Source organism: Nanorana parkeri, unplaced genomic scaffold (assembly GCF_000935625.1).
Source record: "Nanorana parkeri isolate BGI_ZX_2015 unplaced genomic scaffold, ASM93562v1 scaffold73, whole genome shotgun sequence".
Taxonomy (NCBI): Eukaryota; Metazoa; Chordata; class Amphibia; order Anura; family Dicroglossidae; genus Nanorana; species Nanorana parkeri.
Window position 1 is genome coordinate 2,656,856 of NW_017306341.1, and position 21,853 is coordinate 2,678,708.

General features: G+C 41.7%; 1 protein-coding gene across 1 annotated transcript in view; it reads left to right on the forward strand.

Annotated features, from left to right (window-relative positions):
* CCDC6 (coiled-coil domain containing 6) overlaps positions 1-21,853 on the forward strand; it is a 39,917-nt gene that overhangs the window by 7,146 nt on the left and 10,918 nt on the right. The window contains exons 2-3 of the mRNA XM_018576675.1: positions 17,052-17,201; positions 20,861-20,989. Coding sequence (XP_018432177.1) covers positions 17,052-17,201; positions 20,861-20,989 — 279 coding nt within the window. The remainder of the gene's footprint in view (positions 1-17,051; positions 17,202-20,860; positions 20,990-21,853) is intronic.

The window sequence follows — 21,853 nt, forward strand, 5'->3', positions numbered from 1 at the left end:
TTAATGTTACATTTACTGTAAGCTCCAGCAGCGGTAGACGTACCATCCATTTATTTCTGTGGGTTGATTTCCACCCGTGTAGTATAACGGGATAAAATGCTGTTTAGCCCTGCGCAGGCTGGGAAGTACAATGGCGGTAAACTGTTGTCTGTATAAGTATTAACTTTTTTTTGCAAGAGATGGGAAGAGGCCTTTGCTGGAGTTTGCAGTAAAAGTAAGCATAGTGTTTTTTGGAAATGCACAATTCTATATAATTCAACCAGCATGTCTATGCATTTAAATTAATTTGACTTAGGACAATTTACCCCAAGCTGCAGCATGCGGGATATTGTGAAAATGCAGTGCAGCATGTGCCTCTTGGCAAGGGGATTCATTGACATTAATGGGCTTTTTAAGTACCTGGCAGTAGTTCAAAATCACATCTAGTCGGAATGTGTGCACAATGTTATGAGTTTGTGGATGCAATGCGATTTCAAAGGTCTCTGTTTAATTGGCTTGAAGGAGAAGGACATCACAGTGGAAACTGGAACGTTAAAATCTTTTCAGAATGCACTGCATAACATGGTTCTGGTGAGAACAGGTCCCAGTGACATAAAAGGATCTGTAAAGAAGAATTCCTGGTATGTGAAAAGATAACCCTTGCAGTGGGGCTACCCTTGTAATGCAAGGGTTAACTGCACATTTTCCTCTAGTGGCCGGAATAAAGATATGCTCACATGATCATCAGTCCTGCGGCAGTGTGCTCACCTCTCTCCTCCGTTCCGGCAGTGGTATGCCCCTCGGTATCCTGTCTAATGCAAGTCAATGGACTGCATTAGACGTGACAATGTCAGCAGGGCTCAGACTGCTGGAGCTTGAGGGAGAACAAGGCCGCTGGGATAGGTCTAGCAGCCAGGTGGGATCGGAGATAATCGGGTGAGTACTTTTGTTTTGTTCTTTGGAGCTCCTAGAGAAAAATGAACAGTGAATCTTTGCAGTGCAGGGGTGGCCCCACTGCAAGGGTTAACTTTTTACATTTCTGGAGATCCTCTTTAAAGTGCAGTTTGCTTAAAATCACATCTGATAGTAAACAATAGGGATGCACCGATACCGATACAAGCATCGGTATCGGCGGCGATACTAAGTATTTGCATGAGTCCTCGTGCAAATACTCCGATACAAAAAACGAGTACCTGTGCCGCGTCCGCCATCTTCAGGGACCCGAAACCGCCGCACGCAGGACCTCCATCGCGTCTTCAATTAAACAAGATGGCCGCGAACTCCTCCAAGTCCTCAGTCATCTGCTCCATTCTGACCTCTTCTCCCGCTAATTGGCCGATTGGATGATTGACAGGCTTCCTCACCAGTCAGGAGTGACTGGTGAGGAAGCCTGTCATCAGCCAATCAGCAGGAGAAGAGGTCAGAATGGAGCAGATGACTAGGCTGTGACACGGAGTGGCTGAAGCAGACGGAGAAGACGACACAGCAGGTTAGTACTGCAGCACTGCATGGGGGCTGTGCACAAAATAGCTGTTTAACTATAATATTTATAAAGAAATAACTATGTAGATATTGCTAACTTAGGCTTGTATCCCCTAGTGGGGAAAATAGATGAGCACATGTCCGAATTCCAGACCAGAACATTGTATAGTGTGACACAGCTATATCTAGTTCTGCATACCTGGCTTTATATTATAAAAAAATGTAATAATATAAAGCCAGTTATACAGAATTGGATATATCTGTGCCACACTATACACTGTGTTCTGGAGTCTGGACATGTGCTCATCTACTGTCCCTTTAAGAAAAAGCATCGGTAATTGGTATCGGTGAGTACTTGGGGAAAAAAAGTATCGGTACTCGGTCTTAAAGTGGTATCGGTGCATCCCTAGTAAACAATAAGAAAAAAAAATACAGCTGCTGTATATAATCCCAGAAATACATTTTCTTATTCTACAGCATCCATATACCGGAAGATTATTGAGCATAATGGGGTGTTTGGGGCCCAGTTTGCCAGTGGTTGAACCTTTTATAGACATAATGCCTCTTGGCATGGTCTGGGTGGTAAGTGATCGGATAATGATCGTACAGAGAAATGTTGTTGTCCCTGTTTTTTATTTTTTGACATGGTCTGTGGCACACCCAAACTCTGCCATACGATCCAATATTCACAGATCTAGGGAGCCCAGGACTGTTTACCTGATGTGGTGGTGGAGATACTGTCAGTGTTGCATAATTACCAAGTGCCTTGTAATATTTCATTTGGAATTCCAGTATTTTAGCATTGCAGTATTAGGACAAATTTCACGCTTCTGTTTAACCCCTTCATGACTGAGCTTGTTTTTAGTTTCTGTTCGTTAATGACTGAAGCATTTTTGACATTTTTGCTGTGATTTTTTTTTTTCCACGTCAGTAATATACTTTCTTACTAAGTGCACGTACACATATTATATATTGTTTTTTAGAGGACAGATAGGGCAATATGATTATATCACGTATGTGTGCCTAACCCCTCATTCAGGATGAATAAAATATAACAAAAGAGTTTTGATTATTATTATTTTTTTTAGAAAAATAGCTGAGCTAAAAAAATGCATTAAAATAAATGCATGTATTTGTTCTTTATTTGGAAACACCACACATCCCTAGGATTTTAAACATTTTTTTTTTTTAGTTCTGGGCCTAAAAACAAAAAGCTAACTTTTTTTCTTCTCTAAAACCTAATAGTGGTTAGGTGGCTTACAATGTCACTGTAACCAAGTGTCAATAACTGTCACGTTTAGTGACAGTGGCACACTTTGACGAACGCTGACATGAGGGGCTTAAATAGAAAATGTAACCCCTTAGGGTGAAAAACCTAGCTGCAGCACAGCTGGAGATTTTCATTGTAAGGGGTTAATTTGTATAATATAGGCTAAAATATATTTGTATGTATTTATGCTTTTTTCTCCCCACTTTTTTTGTCTATTATATTAAGCAGCCACTATAACTGCTTGATAATTTTTTTTTATTTTTGGTCACTATAAGGCTGCTTAAAACTTAAGGAACAGCCAATAATAACCTTAGCGACTGAATCTGCAGCATGCCAGATTCCGATGTCATTAAAGATTTCTGATGTTCTTAGAACAAATCAGAAGTCTGATACAATGTTTATTACAATGATACAATTTTTTATTTTGCTACATATTTCTATGAATCATAGAAATATGTAGCAAAATGAAACATTGTATCATTGTACACATTGGGCTTTGCGCAGAGATGTCAAAACAGTGATATAGCAGAGCCGTGTCTGTTGTCACTGTCAGATACTCGATCGCTTGCAGCGATCAGGTATCTGTAAAAGCTTAATTCTTTTATTGATGAAAACATTCCTGTATTAATAGATGCTACTGAGGCATCCATTAATGAACGGTAACCGATTATCTCAGGGGTTACCGGCTTTAAAAAGCTTCAATTGCTGATGTACGTGGTCAATCATTTGGGCACTTCATGCTGGGGGGCATACAGTGTATGTCTCCCGTCACAAAAGGATTAATATGGCTTTACAGGCGTTTGAACAAGTATAAAGGCCTTTGTGGACAATTATGTGGATACATTATGACAGGCACATTCTAACCATGCACAGGGACATTATAAAACCTTTGTTGAGGATAGAGGTAAAAAGTGTCTGTATGCATGTTAGACAGCATCATGTATTGTGATGCAGCTTTTACTTGTGTGGTAGGGGCCCACTTCATTCAGCAATGCTTGTGGGTCTGTTTCTGAACAGAAAAGTCTGTAGTTGTAACCCCGGAGTATGAAGTAATAGCAAGTTTGCAGAATGTATTACAGGGAAATGGAATTAAAGTAATATATTTTATTTAAAGCATTGATCCTGAGGTCAAGTGCTTCTCGTGGTCATAGATGCATGTTCATTACACTAAGTGATTTGATACGCTGATATATATATAAAGAGGGAAGCGCCGCTCAGCATTCTTAAGAAACTGTTTTATTTTTAGCACTTTTTTTTTAAACTTCTCTTGCAGTACCAACACAGCTATAGCAACGGCAATAAAGGAAATACTTGTGTTATCTACAATACTTTGGGTGGTTGATTGCACTGAACAGTTTTTATAATGCTCTATTGATGTCTTTGGATCTACACCACAGCCATAAGAGCTTTGCTCTATCACCTGTGGCTTTAGAGTTCACCCTTCACATTTGATTTTGGCAAAAACTGACCATCCAGCCAGATTCTGGTGGGCCTTCTACAGCCTGTTAAATGATTATCTACCGATGCAACTAAAATGTCGTCATTGAGCTCCTGAACACTGCAATTCACCCCTGACATGAGGCATTGGGATATGCTGTTTTCATGGTAGTAGATCAGTATTGCCAGATTATAAAATTAATAATAAAAGCTGATATATCGTATACAATTATTTATTATATCTGACCACACAGTTTTCAGCTGCTGCTTAGCTTTATTGGAGTAGTGGTGCAAGGTTTCACATTATTCAGTATTGCCAGATTCACACACTTCATCTGTTTTTGTATTTCCTCTACTTTCATTTTAATGTAGAAAGTGTGAAATAACCTTAAAGACCAACTCCAGAGAATTTAGGGAAATAAAATCAATTGCTCAGTGGCCATGTGAAGATAATAAATGCATTTTATGGCCATACTCTTACGCATTCCAGTGTTGTCCCCCACAGACACTCAGCTCGAACCTTTTTCTGCAGCTGCTCTTCCAGGTTGAATAATGCTGGGTGGTTGATGAGCCCAAGGCATCATGGAACCACCCCCTTGGTGCATCATCACACTGGCCTGGGCTACCGGTACAGCTGCACAGAACACTACTTACACTAGGGCTGGACAAAGCCTTAAAAATTACAGCTGCCACCTAACTTTTGAGGTTTTTTCTAGTTGGTATCAATGGAGTTGGCTTCTAAAAAAAAAAAAAAAATCTTACTGGCTCCTGGATTGGACAGACTGGCTCCTGAGACAAGAAAGTTGAGTTTCTCGATCTACCCTGTGAAGCGGGAACCCAGAAGCGCTCCGTTCAGAATACTTCCTGGTTCAAACCCATCAGATAAGTCTGTACTCGATCTCAGAGTACAGAGGAGGCTTTAGGGATTTCATTGACAAGTAAGGTCTCCATAAAGGGGACTTGTCCGGCCCACTTTGTGATATTAAAGGAGAGCTATGGGGCAACTTTTTTTGCCCATAGTTCCCAGGGTCATGGGAGGACATATACTGTGTCATCTGGTGATCCAAGCTAGTCCATGGTCCCATCGCACTCCTGACCACGTGAATCCCTTCAAGAATTGGGTGCTGCGGTAGTCAACGGGTGGCAGCCGTAACAATCGTGAGCTAAAGCAGAGACACCAGCACTCCAAATTTGCAAAATACGTCTAATTATTGACGTGCATCGTGGTAAAAAACAACGAACGTTTCGGGGTCACAAAGGATCCCCTTCATCAGGTAAAACATACAGTGTAAGTGCACATAAACACAGCTGATATATAGCCCCAACCCTAATCAGAATAGCCAATCATCAACCTCCACATTGACCACCTTGACATCATGTTCCCGCCAATTTTGAAAGTGACAGATTATAAAACACAATAAATCACAACATATGTGATATAACATGCATACATTCGTCTGGAAAGAAAAATACTTAATATATGTTTGCCTAAAAGGAAAACTAGCGATATACCCTAGCATCAATCTTCCATACATAATGGATCGCATGGAGCACAGATTGGGCCGACCATCTAACACACCAAGCTGAGGACGTTTCTCTGTTTATATAAAAAGATCTCAGAGTACAGAGGAGGCTTTAGGGATTTAATTGACAAGTAAGGTCTCCATAAAGGGGACTTGTCCAGCCCACTTTGTGATATTAAAGGAGAGTTATGGGGCAACTTTTTTTGCCCATAGTTCCCAGGGTCATGGGAGGACATATACTGTGTCATCTGGTGATCCAAAACGCAGCATATAGCGCACAAATTGCCTCTGTGAGCTGAGAGAGTAGGGCTGCTCCACATCCGGGTGGGATCCCGACAATACTGTCAATATCCACCCAGCTGCCTGATTGAAATCTGGCTCTGCCTCTCTACAAGCTGTGCTTGCCCCCTTCCCCATCCATTCCTCAAGTCAGTGCTGGAGGATCAGAGAGGGGAATCCCTGCGGGGAGAGGTGACTGACATTCACTGATCTCTGCAGGGAGAGGATTTGGAGATCGGCGATGTGTTCGCTGATTTTCCGATCTATAGAGCCGACGTGACCGATTCAGTGTCACAGGTCGACTTGAATTATGGGAATGAGTGTTTTTCGTTCGCCCCATAATTCTCCTTTAACCCCTTCGTGACTGACGACGTACAGTGTACACATGCTCATATGAACGCACACACTTAAATTATGACTAATCAAAACATATTCGGTATTGCTATACACGCCGAAGGGAGATGAATAATTTTAGGTACATAGTATATGGTTAACGCTCAATGGTGAATCCCAAAGTCATAGTGCTTATTGGGCATCTTACATTCTGAAAAGTTCTAGAAGAGCCCAGGCAAATTATTTAACACCGGCCTCCTGAACGTATTCTGTTACCCACTGATTCCTAAAAACAGCTGTAAAACATGCTAGTGGTAAGTAGTCAGATTCCATCTTCTCAGATTAGAAAATGAGCCAGCTGCTTTAGGCCTTGGTCCATGTTTCTGTCAGCCCCTTAGTGTGAGCCCGAGGGTGGTTATCTTCCTGTTGATGAGTTCTATGTGCTTTAAAAAAAAAAACCTTTATGAAGATTGAATCTCATAGCTAGTAATGGCCCCATGCACTGTGCATTGCCCATGGGATGTCGAATTTTATATCGATTGACGGCTAAATGTTGAAACATAGTAATTGTGTCCTGGTGGGATACTTTTTGCTTAATTAAACTAGAATTTAAAAGTATCCATCATTAAAGTGTTTGTTTTAGAAATGATTGTTTAGCTGTTTTGGAATTGTCTATATACGTTTATGTTTAAAATGCATTCTAACAGCAAGTCCACAGCCTTGGTTTATTTTCTTTTATCAAAGAGTTTATTAAAAGAGAACAAAACAACTCCGTACAAATAGGAGAGATCGTAAACAAAAGGTCCTGCATATAAGAAAAAGGATCTGATCAAATCTCTGAAAGAAGTGATTGGCTTAGCTGTCCTGATCGCTTTTACAAACCACAGTGCTCACATGACCGGGAAGCCTGTGTGTCTCCCAAAGGGTTGGCTCCTGCTGGCATAAAGGGGTTCACTTTAAAGTAAGCTCTCAAATGGCTTTTTATTTTTCCCCAGTCATCTTCCAGGACAGCCATCGAGATATAGGCTCCGCCTGCCTGCAACAGGAAACACATCAACCACATTAAATAAATAGACTCCTCCTTCCATCCCAAGTCAGTTTTTTTTGTGTTTCCGTCGGCTACACAGGGACATCGTAATGTTTGTTATTTTAAGGGCTCATGTTTGTTTGCCTTAGGGCTGAGCCTTACCCTACTATGCATTTGGACCTACTCCAGGGTTACCTGCTGCAGTGCATATAGGGATTCCCTATCGGACCCCCACCCGATTCTTGGCCAAGGTTCCCTTCCGTCACTCAGGGAAGGCAACCATCCTCCTGCACGTGAGTAGGCGCCAGATGGTGGCCCCCCCGGGTGTACAGCAGTGGCAAGGTGTGATGACCTGGAGTGTGCGGTGCCCCTGTGGTGGACAGCAGTCTGGTAACAACAGGGATTAAGGAAGAGTCCACTGGATATTAAGGAAGAGTCCACTGAGCTTTCGGTGCATGACAAACTATATAAGGGGCTCCAGACAAAGAAAGGACGCATCTTCCCGGTCCACAAATCACTCTCGGACATGATCCAAGTGGAGTGGCAGCACCCAGAAAAGAGTGTTTGTTTTTTTTCTGCTGGGCACAAACGCAGGTTCCCCTTTGCGGAGGAAGATGCAGGTCTGTGGGACAAATGTCCTAAGATAGATGCCTCTTTGGCGAAAGTCTCTAAAAAGACCAAGATATTACTTTGGGATAAAGTGATATTCTTGCTTATATGTGAATATTGCTTTACAGAGCTCTTCAAAGGACTAAGCCCAGAATGAATAGCATTGTTTGGGTGGGTACTGTGGGATACTTCACCGTGGAGTACAAGAATCCAGTAGATGATATAACCCAGTGGTTCCAAATGTTTTAGATGTGCTTACATCACACAACCATGACAAAGCAATGCCACTCTTTCTGTTTGGGTTTTATTTTACATTATGGAGAATGGGATCTGCAAGGGTTGGCTGACCCTGGTGGTCTCGGGTGGCAGATGTCTTGCTGTTTTAGCCTCTAATATACATAAGGAACTATGGGGAGTTATTGAGCCCATAAACCCTCGGCTATAACTGAAGTCATTTGTGGCTGTAATGGCTGAGTGCTTGCATTGTACATGACTTTTGTTTATCATTTCCTCTATATCCCTTAAAAGTGCTGTTTTTGCCATTTTTGCTCCAAATTTCGGGAACACTGTGAAGTTGTTGCTGTGAAAAATGGACCAGCTTACACACTGTTTATAAACATTGTTCAGAGGCCAGATAGAGATACAAAGTAACATTGTTACATTTGCGTTTACCCTGTTTAGTTAAAGGAGAACTATGGGGTTAAGGCTTTTCACCATAGTTCTCCTTAGGGTAACGGGAGGACACAAACTAGCGTCCTCCCGTCACCCTAGGCTCAGTATACCGCGAGCTGCTGCTTGCGGTATACTGAGATGCTGAAGCGGATCCCGACAATTGTGCCGGGATCCGCCCAGCTGCGTGACTGACAGCTGGCTCTGCCTATCTAGAGGCAGAGCCAGCTGTTCCCTCCCCCGTCAGTCAGCGCTGGCGGATCGGAGGGGGGGATCCAGCCCCTCCCCTGTCACGCCAGAGAGCCGTGACAGGATCGAGAGGTGAGCGAACGCCGGTATGTGTTCGCTCACCTCCCGATCTACTGAGCCGACCTGTGACAGTCTCATTGTCACAGGTCGGCTAGAACTATGAGGTGTATAAGCTACAAATAAAACCACGCTCTGGATCGCGGCAAAATCGCTGCAAAAATGTGGCAAACCGCAATGCACTGCATTCAAGATCTTGCCTGGAAAATGGTGTGAACGTGCCCTTAGTGTTCAAAAACATATTTTCCTACTATAGAAAGGCTTTCGTTAATTTTCACTACTATCTGAAAAATTAGCAGAGAGACATTATAGGTTCTGTCCTCCCCTAAAGCAGATCTGGGGGGTTGGGAAAAAGCTATTGCATAAAAAGAATGTCTGTGCCAGCTAGTACAGGTAAATGTTTTCATACTATAAACGGCTCTCCCAGATGATCTATCAGCACTCCATCCAAACAAAAAAAAACAATCTCTTACCAAGAGCAAAGAAATAAAAAAAAAGTGCAACTCATCCTGACCACTTCAGCTCTCTGTATACCCTCTATTGTTTACATTTCTGTAATGGGCCTATTGATTCAGCAAAACTGTCATTAGGATAGCAAAGTAATACATATTTTGTTTTTGCATGCCAAACTAGGCTTTTTTGGGGCGATATTGTCTTGTATACATTTTTTTATTTTTTTTAATGGAGTGGATAGGCAAAAAACATTATATTATTTTATGTTAAAAACCCTAACAAACGTTTTCTTTTTTTGTCTGCAAAGCCAACAATATAATGCAGCTCATCAGTCTTTACTGTAGATGTATTGACTGCATTATTTTATTTTTTAGTCTTTTATTGAGTGGATAACTTTGTGCGTGCTCTCTGTGCTGGTATTGGCGACATTGTTCTCAGCTGTCTCTAAAGACTACAGAACCACACCCTTCTATGTTCTAAATAAGGGTACAGTTTATCTCTGCTTCCTTCTACTGTAATCATGTTCACACTGTTGACTGATAACACAGCAAAGGCAATACAGCTCTGATTGACTCAGTGTTGCCTCTCCCCTTTCCGGTGTGAGTGCTTATACTGATAGCAGAAATTCAGATGAAAATACTTCTTTTTTTTTTGCGTGAGTACAGTGCGTTCCAGAGGCCGAACGCTCTGGAACACAGCCTTTGTGGTGTGAACCGGCCCTTAAAGAACTGGCATCACTCCCCTCAGATGGTAGCACTACCTGCATCCCCTTCCGCTAATGTAAATGCAAACATACTTTGTAGGATGGCATATAGATAATATAAAAGGTAACACAGATTGCCAGTTTAACTTGCTATTTAAAGTGTGTGCATTGAAAAAAATGTAGTCCTTTAAAATACTGTAATATAACTAGATTTAATTGCACATTATCTGTGTGGGTTTGCAGACACCTGCTGCAGATTGTGGTAATTAGACCCATGCAGTTCTCCAATTCCTATTAGTAAAGTATAGGCATGACCTATTCACCAGGTCACATTTCCTGATAGTCATGAGTGCCTGCTGATTTGTGTCTGAGTAGCTCTGAATTAGACTTGTAGTGACGATGCCTGGTTCTTCCTTTCATTTACGTTTAAGATGGAAATCCCCTTTAACCCCAAAAAAGCTTTCTTTTAAATGTACAGATATTCTCACTTCTTGGTTTGAAAGGAAAATAAATGTTGAACTTGCTTGATTAAAAAATGTATAGGTTGACTGCTGCTGTTAACAGACTGGCAGTATGGCATTGTATCTGCAAAGGCTGCATCTTTTTTTGAACGCGTACTGGTGGTGTCAGCAAACCTGCTTAGAGCTGCAGCTAACGATTATTTTCAAAATCGATTAGTTGGACGATTATTAAGTTCGATTAAATAGTTGTTGCAGCCCTAAACCTGCTAATTCGTTACTGCTGTTGGCATGAAAAATCTGTGCAAGCACATAAATATATAGAACATAGTGAAGCGAAAACAATACTGTTCATTAATGGTTTCCCCTTTAAGCAAGGACTCGTGTATATACTAAACTGATGGAACTCAAAGCATGAACCATTGAAATGGCTCCTGCTAAAAAGTTCACATTTGTTTTTATTCCTTAAAATTATCCTATGCTTTAAAGGAGAACTATGAGGTGAGTGATTTTCACTCATCCTCATAATTAGAGCCGACGTGGGACAATGAAACGGTCACATGTCGGATCTATAGTTCGGGAAGTGAACGAACACATACCGGTGCTCGCTCACTTTCCGATCATCTCCCTCCAGAGAGCGGTAACTGTCAAAGACTGCAACCCGCAGGGCTGGCGGAACAGACAAGGTTGGGTGTGAGCACAGCTGGCTCTGCCTCTAGATAGGCGAGCCCTATGTCAATCAGCTAGCTAGGTGGATCTCGACAGTATTGTCTGGATCTGTCCCGGCTGAGGCGCTCTCAGTATATAGCAAGCTGTAGCTCGCTATATACTGAGCTTTGGGTAACGGGAGGACGTTGGTATATGGCCTCCCATGACCCTTAGAGAACTATGGGATAAAAAGGTTACCCCATACTTCTCTCTTACCAGTTCTGTCCAAAGCAGTAGCCAACCGTTTGGCGGAATCCTGGACCAGACCTGGAAATTATATTGGATAGTTCAGCTGACAAAAAAGGGTTCACCTAGAAAACAAATTGAAAAAAATTATTCCTAACCAAAAAATTCAAAGACAGAAAAACTTTAGATAACCAAAATCTTAAAAGAACTAGTCATTCAAAAAAGGCAAGGAAGGATTCTTATTCACTCCTCCCCACAGTAGCACCAACAAGTCACAATGACTAGGTACTGCAGGTGGGAGAAAGATTCGGGGGTGTCCCTCCCATGCTGGCAGGAATCAACGACAAACTCATTCATTATACATACAGTTTATTCATTTTGGGTTATCAAATAGAACTTGCCAACAAGCCCCTTTCAAGATTCTTGGTCATACCCAGGGCTTGAAAAATCGGACGGTGGAGCCCGACGGTGGAGCCCGACGAGCAGCTTCCCGGCTGGCCGTTGTAATTACACGGCCGGCCGGGAGCTTTACATTCAAACGATCGGGCGTCTCTAGAGACGCTCGATCGCTTTTATTAGCAGCTGTCACTGCCGGTCCTGAGATCTGCTGTGCCCGATGCGGCTGGGCCCGGCACGGCTCTGTGACAGGAGATCAAAGGGAGGTCAGTACACGATCTCCCTTTGATCTACTCTTTAGTCCCGGAATGCAGGAAGTGATGCATATTACATCACTTCCTGCATTCAGTGTCACTCTCAAGCTACAGAAGCTGATGAAGCCGATCTCTGCTTCATCAGCTTCTCTGGGGGTCCCTAGGTGACATTAGTGGTCTGGGAGACCCTGATGTCTCCATAAAGAGGACCTGTCATGTAAATTGGCTATCACATAGGGGGCTTCTTAGCCCCCCCATGTAATAGCAATAAAGTTGTAGGGGGTAAAAAAAATATATAGTAAAAAAAATAAATGGCCCACCCCCGAGGTGATTATATACCTCCAAAGGAAAGCTCCATCTGTCCCCAAAAAAAGTTAACATAAATTCCAAGGCTATAGTCCGGTCATGCTGACGTGAAATTTTTGACTGGTGAGACACCCTAAAATGTTTCAAGCCCTGGTCATGCCCTTCTAGAAAAAAACGAAAGCAGAAGCACTTACCTCTCCTTGAGGAGCAATCAGTCTAGCTCTATCATCATATGTTCCTGAGAATGTTCAGGATAGAATAGATTTTTTTTTTCCACTACGAGTTATAATCTAAACGTATTTATGGCCACCTTGGACCTGGAAAAATGCTTCTTTACACACTCCCATCAGATAACCTAGGAAATACCAAAGATTTGCAATAAAAGGGCCGAAGGGGAGGATACACCTTCTGTTCAATGCCCTACCACTCCTGTTGTCTGCACTGAGAATCTTCACTAAGTTGGTGGTGGAAGCACTCGCTACCCTGAGACAACAGAGAATAGTAAATCAGAAAAATCTCAGCTGTCCCCAGTACAGAAAGTAAAAGAACAAGCAAACTCCCTGAGAAAAGATTTGGAAATTGGACAGGTCTGTCCTGAAACTACATTTTCCTTCAGTAGCATCACTTAGAGAAATTATGAGTGTTTGAGGCCTCATGACAGCAACAGACCCTGTGGTATTTTGGGCTGAGCTATGATCAAGGCTCCTTCAAAATGTTCTTTTCTCAGCCTGGGATAAAGTACAGAAGTCACAGGAGGAAACAATACCAGTCCCTCTCCAAGTCAAACAATCCCTGAAATGGTGGCTACACTTCGAAATTCTGTCAAGTGACAACCTATGGAGTAATGCAAACCCAACAAGGATCACGACAGACGCCAGTTCATGGGGCTGGGAAGCCCACAAGGACCGGCAGATGATGCAAGGCATCTGCAAACCCAGGTGGGCCCAAAGCTCCTCATATGTGAGAGAATTACAGGTAATCGCAAATGCCATTTACCATTTCAGACCCTGTGTCAAAGACTGTATCTGCACACCCAGATACTTTCCGACAATGTAAGGACAGTATCTTACACCAACAAACAAGGCGGCACGAAACCCTATTGCCTGATGACAGTAGCAGAGGAAATATTTATTTGGTTGGAAGAGAACCTGTTAAACTGCCTACCTATTTTCCTTAACAGGATGGAACAAGTAGCTTCCAGGTGGGAAGCCCCAGATGTGGACCTTCTTGCCTAGAAAAAGAACAAATGACTAGAAAGGTTCCTTTTGCTGGAGGAATATGATGGCAGTCCGGGGCTGGATGCGTTTGCACGCCCGTGGACGTTTGAGTTAGCTTCTGCCCCCCCCCCCATTTGCCTTGTAGCATGCTGAAAGTAAAAGTAGCAGCATTATTTAATTTTCTGGAAATCAGATTCTTAAAAGAATCGCTTATCAAAAGGTTTCTTACATCTATCACTGGAAACCGACCACCACCAGATGTTTCCTGTTGCAAACTAGATGGACTGTTTTTTTTTGGGTTTTTTTTTGCCATCACTTTTTCAGTGTTTCTTCTATGACTTAGAACCTTTAGATCAATGTGTTTTGTTCAGTTATCTATGGAGACAGGCTGTGCAGTGAATTGTGCATTTCTTTTCCCCTCTATTAGTTCTAGTTTTCTGCTCCGACAGAATGCAGACAGTTTTGTCTTCATCTTGCTTACCATATATTTATTTTCTCTGCAAGGAGGATGAATGTGGTGTCCTGTATACAAAGCTAGGAGACAGAAGCCCTTTTATGTTATAAAGAATGGTGCGTTTAATATGCAAAAAGAAAGATATAAAACATGAAAGGCACATCAAATACAAGAATTCAAATCATTCAAAATGTGTACTTGCTTAAGATAAAATCTAAAGATAAAGTATAGTTAAAGTCTGACTGCAGGATAAAATAATCCCTCCCTTCCCCACAATGATTGTTGGGATGGGGGGGAAAAATGTTAACCCCATTTTTCATCTACCTTTAACCACAGTCAAGAGATCCTGATGTCCCATGGAGCAGAAGAAAACACATCTCTGTGGGGGAAGCGTACTTTTTTATCCATATATTTTAATTACAAAATGAGAATCAGGATATGTGCATAAGACAAAATAGTTGCCTGATACAGAAATACAGGGAACATGATTTTAAACCTGATTTAAAAGATGAAAGCAGTTTTTAGATTTATCATTGTCAGGTTTTCTAGCATTCAGTATTTGCTGAGCTAATTATACAGATTGAGTTAAAAGGAATCTTATGGAGCTTCATTGGAATGAATTCCTCATTTCTGCATGTGAAAGTGCCTACAGAAAATGTAGCACATGACTGAAATGAGTTGTCCTACACGCCAGAAATGATGATAAAGTAATACCAACTGAAATCAGACCTCAAGTAGATGATGTACCAAATAAAATGCTTTTAATAATAGGAAATAGTATATAATAAAGGTGGATGGCCGAGTACCAGGTTGAGCATTCCCTGATATGATTCATCCCTCTTGGCACAGAGCTTTGCCAGACACATCCAGTCCATTAGAGCTACTCATCAGATTATTCTGAAATTGGAATGGAAGAAGACCAGGTCCCAATCAGAGCTGCTTTATGAGAGTGCTGGCTGAACAGGAAGCTGCAAAATCTCAAGCTTTTTGCCTACTTCAGACAAGATTTTATGTTTGCACATTCTATGGGCAGAAAAGCTTATTCTAATGGTTCGGTTTTTAAAGTTGTACTTCAATCTGCCAAAAAAGAAAAAGCATTCACTACATTTATTTGGGGTCATTCTGCACGACTGATGATCTGCTTGCAGAAATCAGCCGTTGCCTGTGTCAAATATTATGGTTGGTCCAACATGGCAAGGTGAATAGTACATTTATAGCCTATAGCAAGCATATGATTGGTTTGTAGACTGAATTCAGAGGGGTCAGTTGGACTCTGATGGCACTTCGACTTGTACCTTACATTTCTAAATTTGTTTCTGGCTGAGGTGATTGATGTTGGGAGCTTGTTGGCCTCTAGACGCCATAGAAGCACATCCAGATCCTATAGAATGACAAAAAAGGACAGTGCCCACTCCACGTGAAGGATTGTTTAATAATTTGCTTTTAAATAATGGTAATGTACTCGCATTAGAAAAATGACACAAGCGTATTCAATGGTTCCCTTCACAGGAGGCTATCAGCCACAGCACAGCCAAGTCAGCTCACGACCGAAGTAGTCTTCCAGCAGCGAGTGGCAAGGATTAATGCGTCTCTGGGGCACACCCCCTTAGACCGGGGGGGGGGGGGGTCTAAACACCAGGGTAGCCCCACTGCAAGGATTAAAGTTTTGCCTGGAGTTCTTTAAGACTATAAGAAATGACAAGAAAATTAAAATATTACTCTAGATTATTGTACGAGATTGAAAATAATACTTGAATAACAAACATGGTTACTGGGTGGTAAAGAGTTTTGTTTAAGAGTTTGCGTTAGTTTGTCATTAGTGGTTGTAGTCTCTTCTGCCACACCTTGGATTACTTCATCCTCTGTAATAAAGCTCTTGTTTTGCCTGGGGAGCTTTTCAGTAATACTTACTGTTTGCTTGTCAGTTGTAACCTGTTCCAGATGATTAAGCTAGGTCTGTCAACTACTTCATGATTCATGCCAACACAGCGGTGTTTGGGGAAGCAGTCTGGGTGACAATGAGTACTATAAACTTTCACTGAATTGTGATGTAACAGCAATATTACCATCATAGAGAATTGTTGCCTAATCATTTAGGGTAATGTATAAAACGTTTTTATATCCTAAATATGGATAAAAATGCGGACAAGTTTGTTAGTACCCTTAAGCTGGCCATACACTGCTCAAATTGAGTCCGGCTGACTCGTCCAAATTTCAAGCAGCTTGTTGCCCAGTCAGCACTCCTCCAGTCGACAAGTTGATTTGTCAATCGCCTTTTGTTAAAGGAGCCAGTGCGAAAATTTTCAGCCCAACAGTTACTGCAACCAATCAGCTGCTGCTATTGCTTATTCTGCAAACAATGTTGTGGGCAGATTTGTTGGTACCTATAGGAAAGATGATAAATATTTGGATCATATTGATATATCAAACTAATTGTTTTATGTCTTCGATTTTTGTAATCGGCCAGCATATAAAATGGAGAAAAGTAGCCACTCTGCTGTTCGGTATCAAAAAAGGGTGAAGAGTTTGTAGAAGGCCGGAGAAGTGAACAATCTAGGCCAACATAGCTGATTTGGAAAAAAAATCTCCAATTCAGCTCACTTTCCAGTACAGCTATGTTGTCCAAGATTGTTCACTTCTCCAGCCTTCTCCAAACTCTTCACCATTTCATATGTGAGAAATGATTGGGCTGATGTGGTTGTCTGTACACTGTATCAGAAGGAAGGGTGCAAAATTTGGCATAATCTACTTGACACTTAGAATGCATTTGGGTGTTTTGAATCAGAAGACTATTAAGATGACAGTAATTGCTGCCCATGTAGCAGCCCCTTTCTCCTAGAAACATGGCTGCCTGGAAGTTCACATAAAAGGCTGCAGATAAGATTGCACAGAATGACTTTGTGTTGATATATTGCTTACTGCTGATGTATTCCCAGTAGACCCTGTTCCTTTTTTTGTATGCTTGCTTTGTTTTCATTCTAATCTGTTTGTTTCTTTCTCAGCAAGCGAGGGCTGAGCAAGAAGAAGAATTCATCAGTAATACGTTGTTTAAGAAGATCCAGGCCTTGCAGAAGGAGAAGGAAACACTTGCAGTCAACTATGAGAAAGAAGAGGAATTCCTCACTAATGAACTGTCACGAAAACTCATGCAGGTGATTATTATATCTTCACCATTACGGTTGCAAGCATACTATGAGATGTACATGTGCTGGAAGATATTCCAGCACATCCATTTCATGTCTAGACACTGGAAAGCATGTAGATTCCCTTCGGAGCCCAGAAATTAAACAAAACATTACCAAGAAATCTATAGCCTTTATTAATTTGAAATGGTGTTCCAGCTGATTTTTTACAGAAGCAGCAGAGATGTGTATTTAGCGGGGCATACAGGCAGGAGCTGCAGAATTAGAGTTACAGCTTATTGTGGGCCCCGAAGAAAGTACCACTGTACTAGGCCTGAGTGCATTTCTCTGATTTGGTTGAACCGCTGACTCACTGTTAGCTGAGCACTATAGTACTGGAAGCATTTTGCAACCTGTCCATTCAATCTGAACCCTTGAGGATGGAAATGTGAGAATCTGGACTGTTGTGTCAGACACTTTTGTAAACTTACCTTACCACTTCACTGTAAACAGTAGAACTTGAAATGTGTATTCACTGGAAAAATGCAATAGCTTTCCTTTTTAATATCTGTACATAAAGGAAACAGTCATGTAAGTCTGAGTTATACATTCAGCATCTACCCATAGGCATATTTACATATCTTCAGAGATCTTCTGAAGGCCCCTGGGAGCCCCAGTTCTTCAGGGACTGTTGTATGCAAATTTGCACCTTTGCAGGGGACTTCCACTCTGCCCTGTCCCACTTTATCCACTGGGTCAGTGAGGTCATGTATTGCATGTCTGTCATCAGAAGTGAGGTGAGGCTGGAGCTTGACTTTACTTTCTTTTGAGAAAAAAATAATAATTTCATAACGCTCCCTCCCATTCAACTCTCATGAGATATGTGGAAGCTCCTGACATACTTCTTTACAGCATATCTAAAACCAGAAACAATTGGCAATGTTTCTGTTATTGCCACACCTGAACCTTAGACACACACAATTTGCTTTGGTTTATAGGAGCAACTGCGATGCTAGTATAGTGTTGTCATTCTTGGTTCATTACAGGGAAATATACTCCCCTGTGTATTGTATTGCCTTACTACTTATGTGTGGTTGTTTTTTATGTATACCGTACGGTATGAATCCTATGAAACTTCTAATAAAAATTGATTCAGCACTAAAACCAGAAACAACAATGTAATTTAGTTTACCAGTCCTTAGGTTTAGTGATTTTAGTTTTTTTTTTGCCAAGCTTTTTTCCCCCTTAATTTTTCCCCGGAATTTCTGCCAGTAATGCACTTTTAGTCCTAGGAGGACAACGGTAACTCTTCCTTCTGTATCAGGACAACAAACTTCTGGGTGTATCAAAAGTTTGGACCCGTAAAAGTGCTGTGGTTCTATCCACTGGCCTCTACGTCACTACTGTGTACTGTACTGACATAGGAGCTGGGGGAACAAACCATGGAGTGCAGAGAGGGACTAGGCATCCAACACGACTTTTCAGCAGCGGTAGCTCTCCAGAATGGAGCCAGCGTCCAACATAAAAGTAGCTATTATCAATCTTTTATTACAAGGTGCTTTTTTATAATAAAATACAATGAATACATGGTAACAGTGTCACTTAAACAGCAGGTTTGCTTTACATGCCAATTAGAATGTTGTGTGATTTGCCTTGATCTTAATTTAAGTGCTGCTTTTGTCTTGTTCTTGGAATTGTTGCTGAAGGGCAATGGAACTGTAAAATCATCCACGATGAAATAACTCTGTTTATAGCAAATTCTTCACTCGTATATTACACCCACATCACATCCCCTCTACTGGCTATTCCATTAACAGGAAACCCCCACAGTGTGCAGCTTAGCAGCCGAACAAGTAATGTTCACCGATATTGACCTTACACAGACTTCTAGTGGAACTGGAACAATGAAAAATGAGGAACATTAATCTTAAATTTATGGCAGGCATCTTTTATTCTCAACCAGTATACTGTCTACATGGCATTTCCCACATTCTGCTCTGTTGTGTATGGGTTTCCTTCTGCTGCTCCAGTGTCCTTCCACAACCCAAAAACATTCAGCAGATTACTACAACCATGTGTATGCTATGCCCATCCATGAGCTGACAGGAATGACTGAATGTGCTATGCTAAGCACTGTGTGACCCTAAAATTAAACAAGACAAGTGGATGATTTCACTCTTATGGACTTTGTTTTTTATTCCACATTGTGATTGGAAATCGAATTATTTATTGATTTCTTACTGTTTATTTGGAGTCAATTGTTTAAGTGTAATTCATAGTCACTTAGCGTATAGTCTGCTGAACATAAACGCACTTATATGTTTTAAATTAGTGGTGTCTCTAGGACCACTAGTTCTTGCTGTTGACTATTATTGGCGCAAGATATTGTTTGCTAACAATGCAAGACTGTGTTTATATTCAGCGCTTTAAGGACCCATTCACACTATTGTGCATTGTGGTACGTTAGCCCAAAACAGGTACATGTAGCATTTCTGGTATTTATTACAAGTATTTATATAGCACTGACAATTTGTGCAGCGCTTTACATAGTTGCACATTCACATCAGTCCCTGCCCTCAAGGAGCTTAAAGGAGAACTATGGGGTTAAGGCTTTTCCCCATAGTTCTCCTTAGGGTAAGGGGAGGACACAAACTAGCGTCCTCCCGTTACCCTAAGCTCAGTATACCGCGAGCTACAGCTCGCGGTATACTGAGACGCTGAAGCGGATCCTGACAATTATGTATGGATCCGCCCAGCTGCGTGAGTGACAGCTGGCTCTGCCTTTCTAGAGGCAGAGCCAGCTATAAGCTCCCCGCTCCCCCGGTCATCAAGCCACCCCCCGGTCACGCCAGAGAGCTGTGACAGGATCGAGAGGTGAGCGAACGCCGGTATGTGTTCGCTCTCCTCCCGATCTACTGAGCCGACGTGTGACAGTCTCATTGTCTCAGGTCGGCTAGAACTATGAGGCTGAGTGCAAAGCACTCACCTCATAGTTCTCCTTTAAATCTAAGGTCCCCAACTCACATACAGGGCCAATTTAGACAGGAGCCAGTTAACCTACCAGCATGTCTTTGGAGTGTGGTAGGAAACCAGAGTACCCAAAGGAAACCCACGCAAGCACAGGAGGACATGCAAACTCGTAGTGTACTGCAACGCATTTCCGTCGGCAGGGTGTGTTGATGGGCCATTCTGAATAGTGTTAATGGGCTCTAAATCTTTTAATACGAACATTGATACAAGGTTATTAGATAATACAAACATTTTTGGGCAGATTGGGATAATCCTAATAACCTTCAGACAGGTTACCACTGCCCACCTTCACTCCCTCTTTTCTATACCCATTGCATAAACATGTTTAGTAGTATAAGAGTGCCTGAGATCAGTTTTGCATATGCCTGCCTTGCTCTGCTACCCGTGGGCACCCTAATATGTTAAGGAGTATGCTATGTGGCTATTTGGATATGTGCACCTTTTGATCATTCTGAATACTGCTGGAAGCAAAAAGTCAGTTCTGCCCAAAGCGACATGGGGAAGGCTCAGTAGAGATTCCTTAACGCATAAGGCTACTTTACCGTGCAAAATACCGAATATATACTTGCTTACAGCATACTTTAATGGACATATAGTGGCAATATTGGGTAAACTGGCATAGCTGGAGATCTACAGACTTTTTTTTTCTTTTTGTTTAGTTGCAGCACGAGAAAGCAGAACTCGAACAGCACTTGGAACAAGAGCAAGAGTTTCAGGTTAACAAATTGATGAAGAAAATCAAGAAACTGGAAAATGACACCATCTCCAAACAACTAACACTAGAACAGGTAAAATATAGCCCGTCTAACGGAGTAGGGTTTATTTTTCAGATACATGTTACTTTAATTTGTATTAATGTAAAGGCAAACCTGTTTAAAGTGATTTATACATTCCTATAGAACATGGAAACCTTCTTTCTTCTTTCTATTTTACCTTACCGTGTGTCTATCTATAGATATATGCATCTATCTCTCCCTCTCGCGCTCTCTCTCTCTCTCTCTCTCTCGTCATCCAGGTGCCATCTTGCTAGTCTCTTGCATTGCATCAGAAGTAGATGAAGGAAGTGATGTAATCATTCCCAACAGGACGTTCTCTCTAGGAACTATTTTCATTCTTTGTCAGGAATCTGGCATGTCATTCGATGTGTATACCCTTCCCTAATTCTCCCAGTCTCCTGCTCTTTTACCAGCCACTTGTTAGTTGTTCTTCTAAATACATCTGTCTATCAAATGAAAAGGGAAAATGCAGAGCAGTACTGCGAGAAACCACATTGATCTGTGCTGTGGAGGAGGTGAGAAGGACCTTGACCTCTGAGGTGTGCAATCAGCTTAAACATTTCATAGAGAGCTACACAGTAGCTAGGAGACCTTCTGGAAATGCCACAACGCAGTGTGCATCCATATTTATTAACTAGCATTGTCCGTGTTTATGGAAAAACCTGCTTTAGTAGCTTCAGTAAGAAGGCCACTAGGTGGTGATATGTTCTTTTTCACTACAAATGCCTGCAGTAGAAGCTGGGGAGGCTTCTGTATGTCTGCTGCAGTGTTACATCAGTGGTTTCATTAGTAGATTGTGTTCCCTGTTCGGTTATTTTTAAAACTTTTATATCTAGCCCAAACTTGTTTTTTTCCCCCCTAACTCTTGTTTATATC